Here is a 22,862-nt window from a genome sequence, read left to right on the forward strand (position 1 = left end):
GAACTAAATAATATAATTCAGACCAGAAAAAAATCTTGCTATTTTTAGAGAAACATTATATAATATACTTTAACTGCTGTCAAAAGCTTACATTTATCCTCCAACAAAATGATATAAATGCAGCATTTCAGTAAGATCATCTCATTTGTTTTCTGATTTTTTTAATGCTGGCTCACACACAGAAGCAATCAAAAGAATTGAAAGCTTCACCTTCAACTATCCATATTTCTTGTTTTTTCTGTTTCTTCCAAAGCAACTAAGATTCAATGTTCCAGTGGTTCCTGTGCAGTTTTACACAGGTTTACTGTAATCCAAATTAGTTGAGAAATCCTAGGGAAAAAAATGCATCACTTTGAAATCCACATCAGACCATTCTGTATCTAGGCTCTGCTGTATCTGTTCATGTATCCCCTCACTATGAAAAGGAGATATTACTGAACGAAAGCTGATGTGCCTGCAAGCACTTTAATTTGCAGCACACTAATTGGTTTCTCACAGTAAAATGTTAAACACAACACGTGTGGTGTTTTTTAGCTAGTGAACAGGAGCTACATAACCAGTACCCTTCCAGGGAACAACTAACACACTAGGGGAAAAAAGAGCAGGGTCAGTAAAACCTGCATAACTTCCATGTTTTGCGCAGTACATGGTTGAACCTACTTGATTCCCTCCTCTCAGTCTATTCTCTTGTTTACTGAAATGTCTCATCACATCTATTATCCACATACACAGGCTGGAGGGTAGGTCAATTCAAAGGACTATGTGGTTTACTGTTGTTCTGCAGATAAAAATGATGCTGATGGCAAAATAAGCAAATCTGTAGAGACACAGCACATAGCTTCACAACTACTAGAAAGCAGTTAATCTAAAGGTTGAAATACTAAATTAAATACTGCAGTTTACTGGGAAGGCAGCTCACTGCCCATCTACATCAAACCTTTAAAGAGTCCCCCCAAAACCACCGGGATCTGAACCAGATGACCTCCAGAGATTATCTCAATCTAAATTACTCTGAGGCTCAGCATATCCCTGAAGCACCATCCTGATCCAAATAAAACCTATGAACTAACACACCAGAATTCTCAGAGCTGAAAATCTGATCCTCAGCTATCCAAAGCAAAGTGTTTTAATATTACAATTTAAAACTAGAATTAAATTGATTTAATCGCTCTCTACTCAGCAGAATTCTTCATGAAGTTACACTAAGGTACAGCTAATCAATAAACGACTACATCTACTACCTTTTTCTTCTATAAGAGTTGCAGTCAGTGTGTAATCCTCCATAGCCTTTTGTTCCTGACAGCTCACCTGGCTGCCCCTGAAGTCTGCAACTATTTTAAATATCATCAAATGTTCCAAAGAAGGTGTCATAAATACTGACCATCTCAGCACTGTTGTAGTTAATTACATTGCTCAACTACCATTAGCTGAGGGGATTAAAGATAAGCTCAGAATTTAAAGGAATTACTTTAGTTAACAGCACTTCACAGTTCATGTGTTAGCTCATTTCAGGGCACGACGACGTGTACAAACTGACCACAAGGAGCTTCTAAAGATGTTAAAGCAGAAACATAAAAGCCATTCCCTTTGAATGCAAGTGACAACCATGCAATGTCTGTCCATCTCAAAAGCACTCAGATTGGTTTCCCCATGTGGCATGTGACAGCTTCTATAACTGCAGAAAGTGCCAGAGCTTTCTCTAAGTCTTAAACTTCATTCACTAAAGTCACCATCCTGTCACTAGTTTCGACTCCTAGCCTTATAAATACGACCACTACCAATGCACACAACATTAGTCCTTTGTCACAAACAAATGTGAATATATCATCTCATGGCTGCTGTTACCTGTACCTTTTCCTTAACCAGGTTGAGAGCATCTCTTTTATACCTTCCTTTCACTCCTCCTTCCTTTTAGTTTCAACGCTTTAACTCTCCCAGGACAGGTCTTTGTAATTCTTCCGCTGTCAGACCAGGCTCAGAGCTACAGCCCTCGCTGTTTGCTCTGCTGATCCCATCAAGTTTGGCACAAGTGGCTCCTCCCTTTGGGAATGCGCGACTGACTGTGTATATATAGATCTTTTTGTGCCCCACATAATCTAGATTTATTACGGTAACAGACATTTCTAGAATCAACTTGATTCAGAACAAAAGTCCTAAACACTTCCGTGTAACTACCTTTTACCTTTCAGGATTTGTGGTGAGCTTGTCACCTAAGTAAAAGCATCATTCCCACTGGTGAGCCTGGCCCACCTTTATCCACACACAAGATGATGGTGATGGCAGATACAACAGTATGTAAAGATGTTAAATCCAGGCTTCATAAATCAAGCTACTAATGCTTAGCATAAAGCTTTGGAAAAACTATTTGCTTGAACAGGTAGCTTAAGTCTCATCTCAAAAACACCGGGACTGGTACCCACCCTTACCCACAACTGGAACTAGTCAAATCCACTTAGAAGGCTGTTTCCCTGCACAGGGATTTGCTGGGGATACGCTTCTCCAGATGAACCCAACAAAATCCATTCCCAGTGCCAGAGACAGGCTTGCTGCACTGTCACACTGTATCAGTGCAAAACACGGAGAAACTTCCATGGCCCAATTATGCTTCATTAAACTAAGCCCATATTCTGTGTCAGGGAAAAAGATACTGAGCCATCTTAGTTTTGTGTTTCCCAAAGGATAAAAAGAAACACTTCTTTAAATAGAAAAAAAAAAAAAAAAAGAATGTTACTTTGGAAATTTGTGCGCAGAGGCGCCACAGGTGTTTGTCACATCTCAAGTAGATGCTACAGTACTGCTTTGCCTCAGTTTCCCAACTGAGTCATAAAACAGTCTTCTGCCAAGCCTTTTAGGAGACGAGCGCCATAGTTATGAAGTGTGCCTCAACAACTACGCAAAAAAAGAAAGCGAGACCCTTTACCTCCTAACTCAGGGGGCTTGCTCTGAAAGTCACTAGCAGCAGGGTATCATCTCTTGCAGCAAAGGTAAAAAAGCACCAAGAGGTATGTAAGAAGACAGGACTGCCTTTAGACAGGCAGTATAACAAGTCAATTTTCTATTTAATAAAATAGTATGAGATAACTTTATAACTTGAGTAGCAAAATTGCTTTCTAAGTCCATAAAGCAAAGGTCTGAAGATTTCTGGATTAGCCTTCTAGCAGAGAAGTTTAATCTAACTTATAGTACACAGCACTGGCTCTATTACTGCTTCCTGCATCTGGTCCTTTGCAGCCAGAGAAAGATAGAAACAAGACTTTGCATAGTTAGATTCCAGCATACTGTTTTATTGCTCATCTGTTGTGAGCATTAGAACAGAGGAAGATCAGTGCAAGATCAAGATATGCTGCAAGCAGAGGAAGACCATGGATAAGAGCATGTTAGCTAAGCAGGGGATCATGATACAGATGTAAGAATATGTTCAGACTGCATGCATACATTCTGTTTGGACTGAACATTTATGTTCACTACCTGCTACAATGCCCAGCTTACACTCCACCTTCCAACCCACCAATGCAACTGCTCAGGTTATCATACTCCAGTCATTAAAAATCCAGGCAGTTAGCTCAAGCACCGACTTACTGGGGGAGGAAGCTTAAGGGAATACATCCCACTCACACCCATTAGCTCATCTCTCATTCTATGGAGAGCAATGAGAAAGACAGAAGCTAATTTAAAGGAAGGGTGAAGAAGGCTAAAGGCTCTCCAGAGAGCTCTACCAAGCTGCAGCTGCAGACACCGTGTATGTATGTCAATGACACTGCAGTGAGGGATACAGCTCTCCAGTTCACATCACAGGTGTAGCTTTCTGTGGCTCGGTTTATGTAGGTCTTGGTCCATTCAACTGAAACTGTTGAGGTGAAACTCCTGAGAGCTGCTGAGCCAGCAAGCTTGCAGAGCAGTGATCTGCAGCAAAGAGGTAACCACAGACAGAACCACGGAATTACAGAGTATGAGGTTGGAAGGGACCTCAAGGATCATCCTGTCCAACCTTCCAAGGCAAAGCATGACCTAGACTAGATGTCCCAGGCAAATCTTAGAAGTGTCCAATGGTGGAGAACCCACCACTCCCTGGGGAGATTATTCAACAGCTGATTGTCCTCATTGTGAAAAATTTTCCTCTTAAAGGCAAGTAGGGTTAGTGCCAAAAGAGGACATAGTTACAAAACCTCAGTGAACTCAAGAGTTGGAACAGAAAGACATAGTCTGAAATACTACGCTCTAAATTTAAGAATCAAGGGAGAATAGAGGGAAGCAAATACCGAAGACAGGCAGAATTAGAGGAAAACTGCTAAAAAACAGATTGCAGTAAATGTAGTCAGGCTGCATCTTTAACGAGACATCTGTCAAAGTAATCACTGCCAACATCTTCGAGCTACCAAAAAAAACCCACTTTCTAATGCTCTGCTCATTATTTGGTTAATTGAAATAAAAACAATTGCCATTGCAGTAAGTACCAAAGATGGATCACTTGCAAAGACAATGGTGAAGCTGATTCAGAAAGAAAAACGTATTCCCTCCTAGAAAAACATGAAAGGCTTCAGAAACAAGTATTGTAATAGAAATATTTAAGCCAATCAAATTTGTAACTTAATGTTTAAAGTAGGTTGGATATTTGCCAAAGTATCTTGCATTAAAAAAGTTACTACACAGACCTAACAGACTAGAATTCATCTGGAGAAAGGGAACCAGGGAACCAAAGGGGATGGGGCAAGATGGGCACTGTTATCAGTCCTCTCCAGTCCCCAAGGATTTCAGTCCCCGAGTCTTAAACACTCACCAGATACCAGCATTAAGGTGCTGACCTCCTGACATTTCAGTCCATGACTAAAGCAAGATATAGCAGGAAGCCCATACTGTCCAAGATTCACAACAGTCTCTCTCACTGAGCTCAAAAATGTTTCAGCAAACAACAAACATGTAGTTAACTTCCTGAGGTTAGTCACACTGTTGTCAGAAAGGCTCCCAACCTTTTATCAACAGCCACACCACTGGTAGCTGTTCTTTGTCCTTAGTTCCCAGCCCAGACCCAAGCCTTCACAGCCCACAAACCAAATCCCCCACCCATCAAATCTCCACGTCCTATCTTCAACATACTACTGCACTCCAGCTGATGGCCTGAGAATTGTGTGCACTTCTAGTAAGTAACATGTACACATGCTTGTCACCTAAAACCAGGGATCCAAGTCTATGTAGACAACAGCAGAAACACCCTAACCTGAAGGTGTTTGTTTTTAGAAGCCAAGTATTTTCTAAACAAAGGGGGAGTTGAAACACTCAATAATGCTGAGACTGGGGAAGCAAAGACAGAAGGAAGTAAGGAGTGCAGAAAGCATGAGACCTGCTTTTAGGAGCGCAGAGGTGTGAATATACCATGTTGCATTACAACTTATTTCTTTATGAAGAAAGGACATAGTCACCTCAGTAATAATAAAGCCCAAGGAAACACCTCTCCCTACACCAAAGAAAGTGAATTTAAGATGTAAAAGCATTTAATAAATTGGAATCAAACCAGCAGAGGCTGTTGTCCGTTTTGGAGCAAAACCTACGTAAAAAGATATCCAGAACATTTCATTAGCATTTCATTGAATTAATGGTGCCCAATACATTCAGTTACTGCCATTTCTATAGTAATAGTACTCAGAGGTTCTAACTAAAATAAGCCAAAACTCTGCAAGCACACTGTACTTCCAATTTGAAAGGGTGTAAAACTTAAAATAGGGAGCATTAGACTTTTCAGTTTACTTAAATTTCCATTTTCAACAGATGCAGCATTCTACAGCAGCTATCTAGTAACAAATATGATGTTAAACACATTAGGATTTCAGAAAATACATTAATATTTTCATTTAAGAGCTACAGAAGTCTTGCCACACAATACTCAGGCTACATGCTGGTTGTGGCTCCAAGCCACCTTCAGCTGCTGTCAGTATAACATGCTCATCTTAGGATTGCTGAGGAAGTATTAAAGGTAACCATATCTGACATCTGTATTTGCTTCCCCTTTCCCCACATGTGGTCTTTTGAACTAGGAACAGTCAGTACTGCATTCCCTTTCTCGCTGGTGATGATCTAAAAGCAGCTAGCTGACCTTTCAAACAACAGCAGAGCAATCAAAGTAGGAGAACTGTACTCAATCTTGGGACTTCAGATTAATAAGAATTATTCAGAGAACAATGATTCCCTCACTAAAATGAGTATACCAGTCAGGCAGCAAGCTTCCCTGCATGGGGAAGATGACCTGCTACTAAAAATCAAAGCACTGCAAGACCCCTTATGCTTCAGAACCAACTTTAAAATTGTGGCTTATTTATTTAACAGAGTCAAACTTGTCCCATGTTCATTAGCAAACCCTGTTTTCAACAGCTATCAATTAGTCTGGCAGGGACTTCCTTTAATCATGAATCTGAGTAGGAGGCGAGTTTTTGTTCCCTCCACAGTGCAAGTAAAAGCAGCACAGAAAACTGCTGCAGAGTACTGAAATTGCAATTGCCTTCCTATTTCTTTGAAGAACTAACTTCGAAATATGAAAAAGTAAATTCCTGCTTTTAAAACTTCTGATTCTCTAACAAAGCTACAAAATGGACAAATGCGTAATCAAACTAACATGGAGAAATAGACACAGATATCAATGAGGAAAAAACTACACAGCCAGATGAAGCCTGGTTACAACTAACATTAGCAATACAAGCATCCAAGCATCAGTGAATAAACCAATCTATCCAATAATTTTCCCAGCTGCTCACAACAGTTTTCCACAGATTATATTTTTACAGATTCCCTGAATTTATCTTGGCATAACAACCTACCTCTGTGTGTCTTGAATGAAGTGCATTGTATTCTTTCTTGAGTTCTGCTTCCCTCTCCTCAAGTCTGCTAACTGGAAGAAGAAAAACATAGAAGAATTAAAATTCATTACAGAGTTCTAGTAAATAAGATGGACTTGCCTGGGACCAGGCAACCAGATCAGTGATAAGAGTATTCTTAGCAGTGAAGAGCAAAGACCAGGATATAAAGCTTGTTGGTTCTTGTGTTTTTAAACTCCCATCACTTGAGCTTCCCAAGTACATCAACAGCAGCACAAGCTTACAGTCTGCAATTCTCATTTAAAACCCACTATTATCTCCCCTAGCTGATTGAAAGTCCAATGAGAGGGGATTTTTATATTCAAGGACACTACTGCTCACATCAATCCAGACTGGTTCACATGTGCACACGGGAAACACAGGAAGAGGGAGAAGCCACATCATGTACCTACAGTCCCAGATGAGAGCTGTGAGCTCCAGCTAAGGCCCCACACTGGTTTCCTAGAACCCATCATCTCCAGAGGTGTTTAACTAGGGCAAATACGAACAAGGTATTGTCTAAAATAGCTGCAAGTCATATGCTGTAGTACAGAAATGAAGAGTTCTGCTGGCACCCACTCATATTCCACTGAGCATTAAAGGCAATAGATTAAGGAGAAGAAAATAACTGAATATTTCTGCAGGTATTCCACGAAACGAGCAATACACCTAGCAGATTTAGTAGAACTTTTAGACAATGTGTTCATATTAAGAGATTAACTGTAACAAACTGCAATGTCCCTGTGCAATTAATCTGCAGAAAAGCTGAAAGAATTCAGCATTTTCTTCACACAACTTATTGCTTCTACTCAAAACAGAAAACATTTTTTTGCTGCTTAAAATCGATTTCCATCTATTTGTTTAGGTACTTCTAGGCACGATATTTATGTGACATAAGCACACTTCAAGTTCCGTAACTGAGCTTCTCTTATTCCACTTGCCATGTTTAAATACCCCTGGGAAACTTGAAATTCATAGTTATCCATCTCCAGAGACTCATCGCCAAATGCACGTTATCTGAGGACAAATGCCAGCACCTTCTCTGCCATTTGCACATCTTCATATTGCCAACTGGGTCTTCTGAAATGAATTTTCACTATACCATTGCTTTTTGCTCCATATCTCTATATTTTGGCACAATACTTTACTGCAAGTATTCTCAATTAAGAAAAAACAATCTCTGCCAGAACCAAATGCTGGAACCAGAATACACAATTGTCTACTCGGTCAAACCTGTGTAAACATTCTTAGCTCCTAATCTAATCTTGCTCTCATAAGAACATTAAGTGCCTTAACAACACCTTTTGCACTCCACCTATAAACACCTATTGTATCAAATTTTATTTATACTAACACATGACTGAACTCTTTCATTTCTGCACTGTTCTCAAACCGAACAAAAATCCCTTTAGGTTAAATAGCAGTAAGTATGTACAAGTTCTGACAGCACAACATGTATAAAAACATAAAAGCACAATAAATACATACATAGTTTTTGAGACACAACACCTAATAAGTGGAAGACTTTAGTTTACTAGTTTTAGGCAATTGATGTTTTAAACCTCCTCATACATTTAAAGGGAGATTATATGGAAGTTTGTGCTAAGTGCCTACAGAAACAAGCGTCAGAATTTGTAGTTACAAAGCCAAGACGTGACAAGCCAGATTTATCCACCAGCATTGTAGTCAGAAGTAATTACATTTTACAACAGCTGACCATCACAGCCTTCCTAGCAACAACCAGTCAGCAGCTACAAGGCAGAGCTCAATGGCTTTAGTTGCCCATACCCCAGCCAGCAATGGCTGAGCTCAGAGCGCACTTGGGAATCCTCCATCTCTGGGCTCTGCATTACAGCTCCTAGTAAGTCTTCCTTCCCCGCAGACCAAGGGCCTGGAAACCTTTCCGCTGTGCTAAACCCGCTTTTGGACAGGCAAATAGCCTGGAAATCAGGAAGTGCAAACTGCAGGACTAATTGGCTTCATGCTTCATGAAACCAGGTCCCTCTCCTAGAAACAAGCACCCAGGGGGAGGCCGGCAGCCACACTGCCTCCTGGGAACCGCCACTGCTCCATGCTGGATGGGAAATCATGGTTCAATACAGCCTCACCAGGAACTGGCGAAGAAACCACAGTGATGCACCCGAGGCTGTTGGTATGCTCATGTCTAGACAGCACAGCCAGCTCCTAGACATTAATTTTATCCAGTGGATTCTGGGAAAAAGGACTTGACACAGCACGCTGAATGAAGACTAACACCACATTTGGTGTCACAAACACCTTCTTTGTAGCTATTTTCATTAAATCCACAAAAGTGTTTCCTGCCATCATGGATATAACAAACAATTCACACAAGGGTCGAGGTTCCATAAAAAAGCACACCATTTTCTCCTTCTGCAGCCCAATTTTAAGTAGTTCCCTAAGTCACAGAAGACAAATGTACATAGATATGGGTACTGCATTGTTAAAGAAGGTATCTCCATTAATCCTGTAACTGTTTTTGTTACTTAAAAAGGTTAAAAGAAATGCCCTAGAAGATGATGTAATTGATATTCAGCATTTTCTTCGGAAGCCACTTCCAGCTGTGTAACGTGTTACAGTCCTGGAGCGGGAAGTTCCAGTGGTAAGCAGATGCATACTAAGTTTATATACCCACAACAGACACCACATCAATAAACCTCAAACCAGGCTTTTCCAATACCAGGAGGACAATACACAACACCGGAAATCTATTCTACCAAAACCATGCCCTGATCTTGACAAAACAACCACCAGAATATGTTTCTCTTTTCCAACTAAACACTCTGGAAGAGATCAAATATTCCTTGAGGTCTGGAGACAACTACAGACTTGAGCATAACAGATACTTGAACCTAGCGAAGAACAGCCAGAAGGATTTTGAGGAAGACCACCAGATTCTTGCACCAAAGCCATGGAAAAACATATTAAGCCACTACTAAAGGTATATTCCCATCAACAGTAACAGGTTACTAAATAGGAGACCAAAATAAAACACCATCCACCACACCTACAAGTACATTTAAAACCAATTGTCACCAGTCCTATTTTACTCCACCAGCACACAAAGAGTGGAAGTCTGGCACGACGCTGATAACGCCCCCCCAGGAGGAATGGAACTGGGCACTGGCACTGCCCGACATGCTGGGTCTGCAAAGAAGCAACCACACACAGTTCCCATCAATCTGACTTAACTAACAACAAAAACAGCTCCTCAGATATTTAAGTCTAAGACTTCTCCCCACTAAGATGTCAGGTTCTTCATGGATAGATGATAAAAACAGTTTGACGATATATATCCTAAAAGCAAAATATCCATTCTTTTTGTTGTAATGTCTTTATAAAGCCATTATATCCTTGTTAAAATCACAGAAGATAGCAAAATTTCATTGTGTAAGATATTACATGTGCAGAATATAACATACATCAAAAAAGTTTCACTACTCATGGTTAAAGTCTACATGGAAAAATTCTAAAGGTCTTCCAACATCATAAGTATGAGCATAAATTGCAAATATTCTAGTAGTTTTCAGGCTGATGAAAAAGCATCCCACTGGAGCAACACCACAAACTCATGCCCAAGGGCTACTTCCAACCTTCTCCAGCACTGTCAATATCCTAACACATTCAGTGACCTGAAGTACCAAACCTAATCAAAGTTCTCTCAAATCAAACCAATCACACCTAAAAATGGGAGATTAAATATCATAGCAAACTAGAGAGAAGCTTCTGGATTTTCTGCCTCCTGACAGCGTTACAAGGAATGAGGCAGCAAAGCTGCCCACCCTGCCTGTTCAAAAATCATAGCTTACCTCCCAAGTCTGATGGCTTTTACCAAGATTGGAACACCCTCCATCTGTATGTTGTCCTCTGCCTCAAACTGCTGATAAGCCTGAGGGGGAGAAAGAGAAACAGACCTGCTAGAACGCCAAATCCAACTGGTACAATGCTTCAAGAGGAATTACAAATTCCTGCTACACAAGCCAGGACAGGGATCCAGCTCATTAATGAGACTTGCCTAGCACTAGACTATCTGAAGGCTCTCCTTGCACAGCTTTTGTCCAGCTCCATTCTTAAAAGCAGGTCCTATGCTACAGTTAAGATATAGATCAAGCACAATCAATCTCACAATCCAATAGGACCTTACGACCTATTAAGGAGTTGCTAAAGAGCACACACATGAACCACGGACTGAAACAGGGACTGAAGCTATCAAACAAGTATTTAACCTGAAAGAGATAACATCTGGAAATAAGCAGCACAGAAAACTGATTTATAAAGCAAGTGATAAATCCCGCTCCTTAGCAAGACTGACATCTTCAAGTAGCTCTTACTACTGCGAACTAGAGTCCTAGTTCTCAGTTTAAAAAGCAGGGCACGTTAACCTACAAAGATAATTTAGCCGTCAGGAATGCTCTTTTGATAGCAAGTATCAATGCATACAGCTGCATGGTCTTATCTGTCACACTTCTGGACTGTTCAAGCACTCACTGTGTCTCAGAGTCACAAAATCAGTGAAATTTATCACCAGAAACCTGATGCAGAATTTAAAAGATCTCCTTAAATGTTCTGCTACAACTTTTAATATAAAGACAACCATATGCCAGGAGATTCCTCTCAGGGGTTAAAATTCAGATGAACAAGGATATATACAATCCAACTTTTACTCAAAATAAAGCTAAAAAGCATTTGGATCCAGCATCAACTTCACTCTAAATCTCTGGTCAAAACAGTGTTTCAATGAGGAAAGTTTTGACTGACTGTTCTGAAAACAGTGGGAGGCTCCAATTATACATTTGGCTATTGAAACCAGTCACTTTTAGAGGAAATCCAGCAGGAAGTCAGCCTGAGCACAGAAGCTGCAGCAGACTAGACCGGTTTTTAAAACCAGATAACCAGTGACAACCCAGGGATCTAAACTTCCAGAAGACATTTAAAGCCATTTTCTCCATGACTGCAACATTTACAGCAATAGAATTATTATAACAAACTCCCAACACCTAAACCACTAGCACAGTACTTCTTCATTTAAAAAAGTATATGAGCAGTTAATTATATGTCAGTGGATTTCAACCTCCTCTCATCACTTTTGTTCATGTATATTAATAGACCAAGTTTAAAGCAGGCCAACGGCTGCTCTAATTTTCTACTCCATTTTATTTTCACCTCCAGCCTTGTAGGATGACTCTGTTACTGTACCCCCTGCTCCATCTGCTGGCTACTGACTTCAGACACAACACTCACAGGTACTCCTGTGACTTCCCAGCATAAGGCAGCAAGAAGGTAACTGAGAAATGCTTTAGTCTGAAACAAAGCCTTCCTTTCAAGTAGAGTTTGATGCTCACACATCTCCTTATTGAAAGGCTCTATATAGCGACACACTGGCACAGGGTGCCCAGAGAAGCTGTGGCTGCCCCATCCCTGGCAGTGCTCAAGGCCAGGTTGGACGCAGGGGCTTGGAGCAAGCTGCTCCAGTGGAAGGGGTCCCTGCCTGTGGCAGGGGGGTGGGACTGGATGAGCTTTAAGGTCCCTTCCAACCCAAACCAGTCTGGGAGTCTGTAATTCTTCAAGTTTAGCCAATGATACCTGAGGCACAGTGGAGGGAAGGGCAGTGGGGAATGTGCCTTGTAAAGAAACCCGTGTGGATGAGAAACTGCTGCACTGAGAAAGAAGCAGTAAACAGTAAGCTCTGAATTTGTTAATGAAGAAATACAACACGTCAAGCTGCTGTTTCTTCTTTGTTGGACAGCAGATTAGTTTTGCTGTTTCAGTCTTTGAAAAATAGGTAGGAACAATGCAGACCCCTACTGAACAAACCCTTAACTTTTCAACTTCTTTCAAGGACCTATTGAAAAGCTTTCTTGTATTCCTTAGAATAAATACAGGGTTGAGCCATACCTAGAAAGAGCGTTACTGACAGACACATTTCATGCCAGTTTACTTATTCACATCACCATGTGCACAGATCACAACTCGAGTCAAAACTCAAAACATGAGCTTTCCCAGCTGAAAGTTCGTATTAAGTCTCCCTCCTAACTAGACAGGTCTGTGTTAATTTGCTGCTGCAGCTCTATGCAGGTATATCTCAGAGTATCAGATGCCTTCAGATTATATCAAGAGGCTGTCTACCTGGGTGTATGTTACAGTAATGCCGGTATCTGCTTAGCTCAGATGAAAATCAAATACCAAATAATTTAACATCTGCAGACAACAGAACCGGGTCTTGCATTTTCTCTTGAAGCCAACAAAAGCAATAGTTCTGTTCAGCTTCCAAGGAAATCAAATCTGCATGTTTTTAGGTCAGCTGCCAAAACGTTTGTCTCATATTCCAAATAAAACCTACAGCAAGCAACAGCAATTGCTGCGTAATGTCATCTGACATAGGAAATACAATCACCCCAACAGTTGCGTCACAACATTTGGTTTCTGAAAAGCAAGAGTTGCGTCTTGGTTTTTCGTTGTTTTGTTGGGTTTTGAGGTTTTTGTTTGCCTAAAAAAACCTTTTTTATTTTCCCCAAATACCATCTAACTTGAGCATAAATTAAAAAGCTGAGATTTAATAAACTGAGCTATGGAAATACATCAGCGCTTTGTTTGTCCTGTCAAATGCAGTACATTACCTTGGTTGTAATTCAGCACTAGGCAGATCCAGAAAAGGAACCAAATCTTTCAACTCCCACAGCCTACCACCTCAACCATGCAGACATCATGCTTTTCAGATCCTCTTATAAATAAGTTACTCTGAGAAGGATCCCTCTGGAAAGCACACCCAAAGCTGTTTCATTCCTGCAGTATGCCAAAACACACTACAGTTGTCTTTTATGCCAGAATAATTAACTTACAGCCTGTAATACATAGAAAGAAACAATGTTCCCAAAAAGGGAGGCAAGAAAGGGAAATAAATTAAACCTCTGTAGTGCCCACAGAGCTCAGTAGCGCATCACATGAGCATGAAAGGCTCTTATCCCCTTCGGTAACTGGAGACTGAGCAGTACCCAAAGCAGTATCATGTGCCCTTACAGAGTGTTGCTGGACAAGAGAGCTGCGGATTTCTATTACAAGATTTTAACAGCTCCATGTGCCTGGTTTTCCAGATTAAAGGCTGAAATTTGAAGCATTCCAATGTTGCAAACTAATCACAAGCAGAAGAAGGAGTCTCACCACAGCAAAGACTTGAAATAATGTGAAAGTCAGATATATACAACCTCTTGTAAGAAATGCATAAAATTATATCAAGACTGGTGTCTGCCTCAGACTCATCACTGAGTAGAAGAGAAGGAGAAGAGAAAAATTTAAGTATCAAACATTATTAAATTTATTTAACATTATTCAATTTATTAATATTTAACATTATTAAGCATTTAACATTATTAAATTTATATTAAACATTATTAAATTTAAGTATTAAACATTTATGTTTAATGTGTTTTTTGGAACCCTGGCATTTCCATGCTCACTGCCCCTCCGCACCATTCAGAGCTGCCCTCTGCTGTTGAGAAAGATAATCCATGAAAGTCAAGTCACAAACCCAAAGTAAGACATTTGCTCACACTCAGCACAAGCTTGCTGACGACCCACTTCCAAAAACTATGCTTGAACCAACATCATCCCTACACAAACCGCCAGGAACTCTGTGATGTTTAACTTGCTTTAACTGCCACAAGCCACAGACCCCCCGAGAGCACGGGTGCTTTCCTCTGGTCCCTGCACAGGTAGTGCTGACAGCCAGCACACATTAGCATGAGGGCAGAGGTAAGCGCAGATGGTTAAGGAGAAGAGCAGTAGAGCAAAATGAGACGAGGAGGTAGTCACAGGCCAGCGACCCATCCCACTGTAGCACATTCCTGCACTCAAATAGAAGTCACAAATCCTTACACCTCTGCTCTCCTTTAAGCAGTCTAAAGTTTACCAACACATCCCAGGATGCAACACGTCACACTTTTTTGGCAGCAAACTTAGGCAACCACCACAACCCACCAAATACCAGAACAGAGTGCTACACATCACACAGGAGTGGTAACTCAACATGTATCTGTTCCCCAGCATTCAGGATTTCATCATCTACCTTGGCTCACACTCCTCCCAGCAGTGCCACCAGGTTACACTCTCATTGCTCCCTCTTTCCATTTCCTCCTATGGAAAAGCAGAGTAGGGTAGTTCACTCATCTAGGAGGTGGCTGAAAGCAACTGCTTAAGTTTGTAATGCAATGAAAAACCATCAGTGAACCACAGGAACCTAGAAACTGGTTGACAAAATAAGCTTCTTATTTCACTTCTTTAATTTCAAATGGCAGATTTATCCCCACCCAGCTGGCTGCATATGTGGCCATTAATGCAATCCCACAGGATAAGGTGAAGTGCAAATAAATATTTATTTCTTTTTCTTTAGTGTGACAGCCACAAAGATTGCAAAACCAAGCACTCATAATTCAAGACATTACAAAACTGTGGGTTCTTGAGCAATTTTATCTGGCATGCACATTTAAGCATATACAATCATGTGCAACCAAACCATGTAACTTAAGAGCTGCCCTATCCCAGGGCTAACTTGCCTTCACTAAGTGCTCTAGGTTGGACAGTGTTTAAGGCAATGAATTAAAATGCTTTAATAGACAAAACTCGTTCTTACAGGCCTTGGTTGGTTGAGGAAAAACACATAGAGCACAGGAAGTAGTCTACAAGAAGCAGGAAGTCTGGTAGTTAAAGTACCACATGAGGTGACAAGTCTTTCTTGTTCTCTATTAATCATGTCATAAACTGATGTTGCTTATCTCGGACTCTGCACTGACACAAAAAAAGCAAAGCCAGGTATTATTTGGTTACGTGCTCTGTGCCAGGCTTTGCAATTCCCATTATCAGTGATAATACTATCACCACTCTCCATGTTGACAGGGTACCGACTGGCAATACCACAGACTAATTTAGGTGCATAGGCGGTAGCATAAGAAGCAGAAGAGAAAAATATAGCAAGACAACTTGTAGCTGCATCCAGTGAATTAAAACGACACACTGGTACCTTTGTTATCATAGGACATACAAATCACCTTGCTATAAAACAGAAAACAAAAGGTAGATTTAGACTACTTCACCAATATGTACACTTGTATAGTTTTCATACCCTAGAAATTGAGAGTGGTAAAAAACCCAGTTCACTTGCATAATATTCATTAGGTACTCAACAACTGTGCTTAAGCTCCCTTTGATCTTGCTCTGCATCAGCAGCATGTCAAAATCTCTGCAACAGTCTTTCATGTTGTCCCAGACAACTTACCAACCCAAATGATAAGCAAAACTCAATGCTCAACACAACCTTATTGCTTCTCCAGAGTCACCTCTTAGCCATCACAAGAGGTTTTTCTTCAATAAAACCATTTTGGAACTGTTTAAAAGTCAATGCTCCAACACCAGAACTTTAAGGTAGTACAACTGTTTTCACCAACACTATTTCTTACAAATAACCAAGTAGTTCCAGCCAACACTCGGCCGTTCTACCAGAACAATCGAGTTTCTCATGCAAATACTCTCATTATAAAGATACACACACATATGTATATACACAATGTAATTAAAACTTTAAAATCATACATTGAAGGCTTAATATTCAAGGCAAAACCAAGAATTTCACAATAATAGATTAACAGAACAACATAGAACAGTGCTGTGCACATCAGTATATGGTAAGTGCAATTTCTGTGTAAGAGAAACTCCAGGTGTGCTGCCACATACATTGCCAGGAATCCAAATTAAGTTTTCTGTGCATCTACTTTGTAGTTTTTATTACAGTAACAGAAAAAGTAAAGGCTTATATGACATAATGCAATCTTGACACCATAATCTTGTTGTCAGAGTACAGGGTCTCCCATTAACAAGTTGTTTGGGCTGCGGGCTTAGAGCAGAGGCCTTCTGGAAACAGCGTGCTTCGTTAGGAAAACAGACCACTCGGTTCTCCTTCCAATGTTTTCTTTTCCCCTTTGCTGTTGCTTTTAAACACATACACATTTCTATTCACAAGAAACACAGCATTCTGATAGCAGTCTCTATAATATGCTTTCAATTCTCTATTTTAGTTTGACTTCACCTTCCATTCCTGGAAGCCAATCATCCCCGTTTTCACTAGAAAAGACTGCCTGAAGTGTTCCTCCATCACAGTACAGAATCCACAAATATTTTAACTGCAATGGCCCTGAAGTACACTCCTCTAAAATCTGCCAACAGCATTCTAAACAACTGAGATTTCAGAAAAGTTCAGCTCTGCATGTCACCCACCTTAATCTTAATACCAGTGCACTAATACTTCTAATGTGCTATGGACTCACCCATGCCACTGAAAATTAAACTTCACAGAAAGATTATTATACCTTCAGTTCAAAAAGAGAGCTACAGCTTGTTGCCTTATGAGCAGAGAAAGTGGCTAAGTAGAAATAAAGGAAGACAGAACTGTGAAAAGAAGCTACTTTGACAACTGACACTCTGCTTCTCGCAACTGATCTAACCTCAACCTTATCAGGCTTGCTTCAGTCTTGTTTTACATTTCTGTATGGCCCAGCAATAAAAGCTGTATAATAATTGATAGGCTAGTTTCATGTCAACATGAGTTAGCTTAGAACCTTGACAAAATGTTCCATTAATTCATATTGATCATTATTTCTACACTGCGCCAAAAAGGATAAATGAAAACAAAAATCAGAGCTTTCATTGCATGATTAACATTCACAGAAAAAACTAGCAGCATAGGTCCTCCATCTTCAATTTAAGACTGGGGGGCGAGGGAGATGAAACAAGAAGATTTATGTGGGGTTAAGTATTTTTTTCCTCCACTCTTTACTCAACTAGTAGTAGAAAAGCTGGGGATCCAGCTTCATTCAATGACTGTATCTGGCTAAGAGGCAGTTCAGCTGCAATGTATTCACGCTGTAACTTTCAGTGTATCGGGAGAACTGATCATTGTTATGCTTCTTCCAAAACTTACACAAGCTTTTGTAAATTACACAGAACATCTCTAAAAGTGGAAGCATTCTCCCCTCTTTCTGTAAAAACTAAGTGCCTCATAGAAATAAATAATGCAGCAGAAATCATACAAAAGCTAATGAAAATTGGCATCAATGGTATTCTCATCCCAGTAGCACTTCGAAACCTAAACATTACATTTATTTTTAGCACAGTTCAATGGGGAGAAAACTCGCTTGTTTTAGAATCATTAACCAGGGAATAAGTTCTACATTTTCAGGTTTTCTCCTGAAAAAGTAGGTAAATATGAAAATGGCATGGTCTAAAGGTAAAACAACCACAAGCAGGATAGCAGAAGAATCAGATTACAAGTCACAAGCTTTTATCTAATTTGTTTGCCTTAATACTAAGGAAAACAAAGTTACACGGGAGTTAAACCCAGTTATCTGTCAAAATACAGGTATCAGACAATACATGTGCTAAATTCCCTTGCTATCATTTCACAGAACAAAAGTTAATACACTACCATCAGTTACAGGGAGTGCAATATATTTTACTTACTTTGATCAGCATAGTTTTTTGCTTTTAGCTCAAGCTGTCGTGTCTGTGATTCTAGTGCTTCCACTCTGGTCTGCAAGTCCTTTTTCTCCTGTTCTTGAGAATCTTCAAACTCGATGAATTTCTGAAAAAAAAAAAAAAAAAAAAAAAAACAACAAACCAGAAAAAAGTGAAGTTAAACTCAACAATTAATGACAGGTTTAGGGTTTTTTTAAGCCTGAGCAAATTCTTTCCCCAAAAAGAAAGAAGAGAGATCATTCCTAGATACGTTTTTAAAAAGACTTCCACTTTAAGCAGCACGTAGGAAACAGTACAGCAGTCCCTCACAGCAAGGAAGGGGGCAAGCGGGTTTCCTAAACACATCTACAGCCCACATTTAAACATGAAGAACACTACTTTAGCCCAGCGTCCACCAGCCAAGCATCCCACCTTGGCTACTCTGTGTAATCGCTATCAACTAAGTCCCAACTACTTCGATGAAGCCCACCCGGGACTAACATCAATAGGAATTATTTCCTTCTTTCCTAACTTCACACTTGCCTGCCAACACTGCATGTGAATACAGAAAGTCTTGGCATCCTTAGATGTGACTGAACACTGGTGAAGCTTATCTTCACCTGTAAATCACAAAGGGTCTGACACTGCAGTAGGGACATACCAGCAATAGGGCAAACCAAAATTACATGCTGTCTTTTCATTCCCACCCAATATTTTTATCATTTGATATATAAATTATTAATGCTTAGTCTTCATCAAATACTTAATAACCATCTCCTACAATCATCCAACTGCAAAGAAAACTACTCCCAAGCACTCTGCAATTGTGCTGATCACCATCCTCTGCTGCTTACCTTGGTTTACTAACTTTGTGTCTCACTGCTGCATACATCAGTGTTTACACTTTATTGCATTAAAGTTCCCAATTCATCATAACAGCTGTTTTTAAAGCACTTTTGCTATTTTTCTTAACCAAAACCTTCAGAAATGTAACATGTACTGCTAGCACAAAGAACATCAAGAGCCAAAGTTATCTTCGGACATGTAGTACACTCTATTCTGCACTGCAAAGGGAAGGCAAGGCCACAAAACACAAGTTATGCAGAAGACTCATTATACAGGGAGGAAGAGCACAGAAGAAGCCTTTGCAGAAAAAAAACCCAGACATCCAAGATAGCTGAAGGGTGAGAAAGCAAGCTGCAGCTGGGTACCACATGGAAGCAAAGAGACAGAGGAGGCAGCAACTTAAAAATAGTGATGTTATAGGTGATCTGAACGTGTTTTCCTACATATTGCTAGGAAAACTTAGCAGCAAAAAATATTTCAAATGCTCACACTGACTTTTAAAGAGCTTTAGCCACTGTGTTTTATAGCTTATACAAAAGCAGGCACTCATAACCCTATGAAAACAGCTTCAGCAGGGTCACCAGAAGAGGTTCTGCTTAAAATGTTACTTCGACTGCAGAAATGCATCAAAATCTATGAAGTGGAACAAGAGTTCCTTTCAGACAAGGCTATCACAGGACTAGGCATGGTGTTCATATGACTGTGCTTGAAGCTAAACCATGAAACAATTGAGAAACAGCTGACATGAGCCCAGGTAGCACTGCTTTGGGTTCTATGATTTAAAATGAGTTCTTCTGCTTCAGAAAAAGAGAGATGTGGGAAAGTCTTTCACCTGCCTCAACACAAAGTTTGGGAAGATTAATTTGTCAGGGTCATGCTGAAAAACTCCAACTTTCAACTTGTTCCATGTCTCCTTGGTAGCAAATGATAACAAAAGTTTTGCCTCTTTTATATTAAATATTCAAGTCATGTCTGGCTTATTCTTAGCAGGCTCCCTTATAGAAAAGGGCTTCAAAGTTTGACACAGATTTGGCACTGTGGCTGAAGACCCACATGGTTTGTTACATTTAACATGGGAAAATATGAAAGAAGAATTATAGAACTGTAACATCTTTGTTTAGTTGCTTCTCTGATGATTTCCCAAAGTCAGATGTGTCTCAGCTTGCAAAAAACCAGTGACAATTACACTTTTGAATAAACAGCAGTTCAAAGTCATCAATGTCATTGTTACTCATGGAACTAAAGATAGATATCATTTAATATTTCCTCTGAAGTCCTTCAACTGCAAGGATTAAAACAAGTTTTGTATTAAATGCTTTTGTTACCTTCCACTAGTTTACCTTCAATTTGTTCAAGTTAGAATTTAAGTTACATCTCTTCAAAGCATTTTTATAAGCAGTGCTGAGTAACTTGTTTTTCCTCTGCTGAAAATTACAGCTTATCAAATCATGGATTGAATACTTCAGACTTTGTTTCTATTTGGTTTCATCTCTCCTTCCGGTGGCGTTAACAGAGGCAGAGCCCTAGGATATCGATCACCTTGTCCTGACTACGCTTGTATGACTATAGTGTGAGGCATCCCTACCCACAGCAGTGGCGTTGGAACTAGAGGCTCATAAAGCCCTTTCCAACCCAAACCATTCCATGATGGCAGGACTAGGCAAGCCAAAGATAGGCTGAGCACCCACACTGAAAGACCTTTTTCTTCTTTTATTTATCTACATTGACAATATATTCAAACATTGCACACCACCTGCACTGTTTAACATAAATGCCACAACATATGTAGGAACATGTCAGCCACTCAAAATATGGATATTAGACATACTCTTGTTTCATCCTGAGCTACTGGTTACGCAAAATAACAAGGCAGACAAACTTCTAGCTTTCCTTATTTTAACTGACATCCTATCTAAGCCACAAAGCCGTATCTTACAACGCTAACCAGAAGTGAGACATTTTTGGTGCTTTTTTCTTTAAGAACAAGCTGAAGGATACCAATCCATCTTAAAAACAATCACACTCAATACCACAACATTACAGAATATATAGCTAGAATGGTCCTTAACAGATCAGCTTGTTTCAAGGCTCAGATGCTCAGTGTTGATCCTGGATCCTAATTTTGATTAGGCTATGATGAGGCATAAGCACAGGATATGATGCACGCCTCCTCCTGCATGTGCCTGCTGCTGAAATCCAAGCCTGTGATACCTTCAGAAACTATGTTTGGCAACTCCCATTTAATCCTTCCCATTTTCTCCAGGCAGCATCAACTATGTCATTTCAGACAAACATTTGCCTAACCTGTTCTTAAAGACCTCCAATAAAAAGTACTTCACCAATAAGGTTCAGAAGTCTTTGTCATCCATTTTTAATCTACTTAAAGTTTCCAGCAATAAACACTGTAATAAATACAAACTCAGACTACACAATGGAACACAGCATACACACTTTAAGAGTCCTCTCATATGCATACAACCATTTAATCACTCAGTAATACAGTGCTAGCCAAATGAAACATCTTTTCCTACATTAAAGTTATCTTCTGTTTCCTTATATTTTAACTTGCTTTCCCGTCACACAATCCAGTTCCAGCACCAAGCGTATCTGGTATCAGGGTTCCACCTACTTGGCAGGCTTCATTACCCTATGACATGCCCTTCTGTAATTTTTACTGCAATGAATGCCAGCTTTTCAGCCAATGGCAAGTTCTTCCTGGAGTAAGTAAAGAGAATTAACTACAAAGCCAGCTCAGCTGGACTTGGGGTAGAGAAAAACACATGTTCCTGAAAACAAAGTAGTAATTTTCACACTACTTTAGCAAACTTTCTGTACAATGGATCTCAATTTTGTTCTCCCATAAAATACTTTAACTCTTACTGCGGAGCGTTTACTTAACATACAATCCTAAGGAAGAAAGTTAACTTTGGGAACAGTAAGAAAAATGAACTTGATGGCTGCCTCGACTGATTTTCATGGTGTTAAATCCTTTTTCATGGTTGTAAACTAGCAACCATGTATTTAACATAAGATCTCAAGAACAGCTCAATTCCACCAACAGCAGAGAAGCTAAAAGATACACTGGACAGCCTGACATGGCTAGAAGGAGCAGATTTTATCTTGTTTCCAAGCCTACACAAAACACCTTCTGCCAGCACCCTACACGGAGGTACGGAGCCGTGTACGTCTAGAGAAGTCAAGCTGACTAGTGTATAAAATAGCAGAACCCCAAAATGTTCTTCCTCTCCCACTTCTTTGTGGCAGGGCACACTGCCTAGCATTCACTAAGTGGGAAGATAAGTTATGCAGAACTGTAAGCAGAACAGCTGGTTCCTCTATTACTTCAGCCATATCACAAAACATACCATGGTAAGAGTCAGACAAGGGACTTCACAGCAACGAAAAAGATGATGACTGCTGCCCAGAGGACTGAGAAGTAGGCCCAGAACTTCTGAAATCACCTTAATAAAAGCCCACAGGCATCAGCTTTCAAGATGTGTCTTTAGTAACATGGACAATGGTGTAAAGAGATGCCTATCCAAATAATAAGCTATTCATATTCATCAAGATACTGCTGCAAACAAAAATTCCTAAGCAGCAAGCAGAAAGTAAAAAGGGATATGTTAATTCTTCAGGGCAGTCAGAACAGATGGTATG

At 40.0% G+C, this 22,862-nt stretch overlaps 1 protein-coding gene across 5 annotated transcripts in view; it reads right to left on the reverse strand.

Annotated features, from left to right (window-relative positions):
• SPAG9 (sperm associated antigen 9) overlaps window positions 1-22,862 on the reverse strand; it is a 64,018-nt gene that overhangs the window by 38,718 nt on the left and 2,438 nt on the right. For 3 of the 5 annotated variants that reach the window (XM_065693240.1, XM_065693239.1, XM_065693242.1), the window contains exons 2-4: window positions 18,366-18,486; window positions 6,807-6,877; window positions 5,510-5,542 (exon numbers count right to left, since the gene is read on the reverse strand). In XM_065693240.1, the coding sequence (XP_065549312.1) occupies window positions 5,510-5,542; window positions 6,807-6,877; window positions 18,366-18,486 (225 nt within the window). The remainder of the gene's footprint in view (window positions 1-5,509; window positions 5,543-6,806; window positions 6,878-18,365; window positions 18,487-22,862) is intronic. The other 2 variants (XM_065693243.1, XM_065693241.1) reach the window with 1 other exon arrangement.

This window comes from Lathamus discolor, chromosome 13 (assembly GCF_037157495.1).
Source record: "Lathamus discolor isolate bLatDis1 chromosome 13, bLatDis1.hap1, whole genome shotgun sequence".
Classification (NCBI taxonomy): domain Eukaryota; kingdom Metazoa; phylum Chordata; class Aves; order Psittaciformes; family Psittacidae; genus Lathamus; species Lathamus discolor.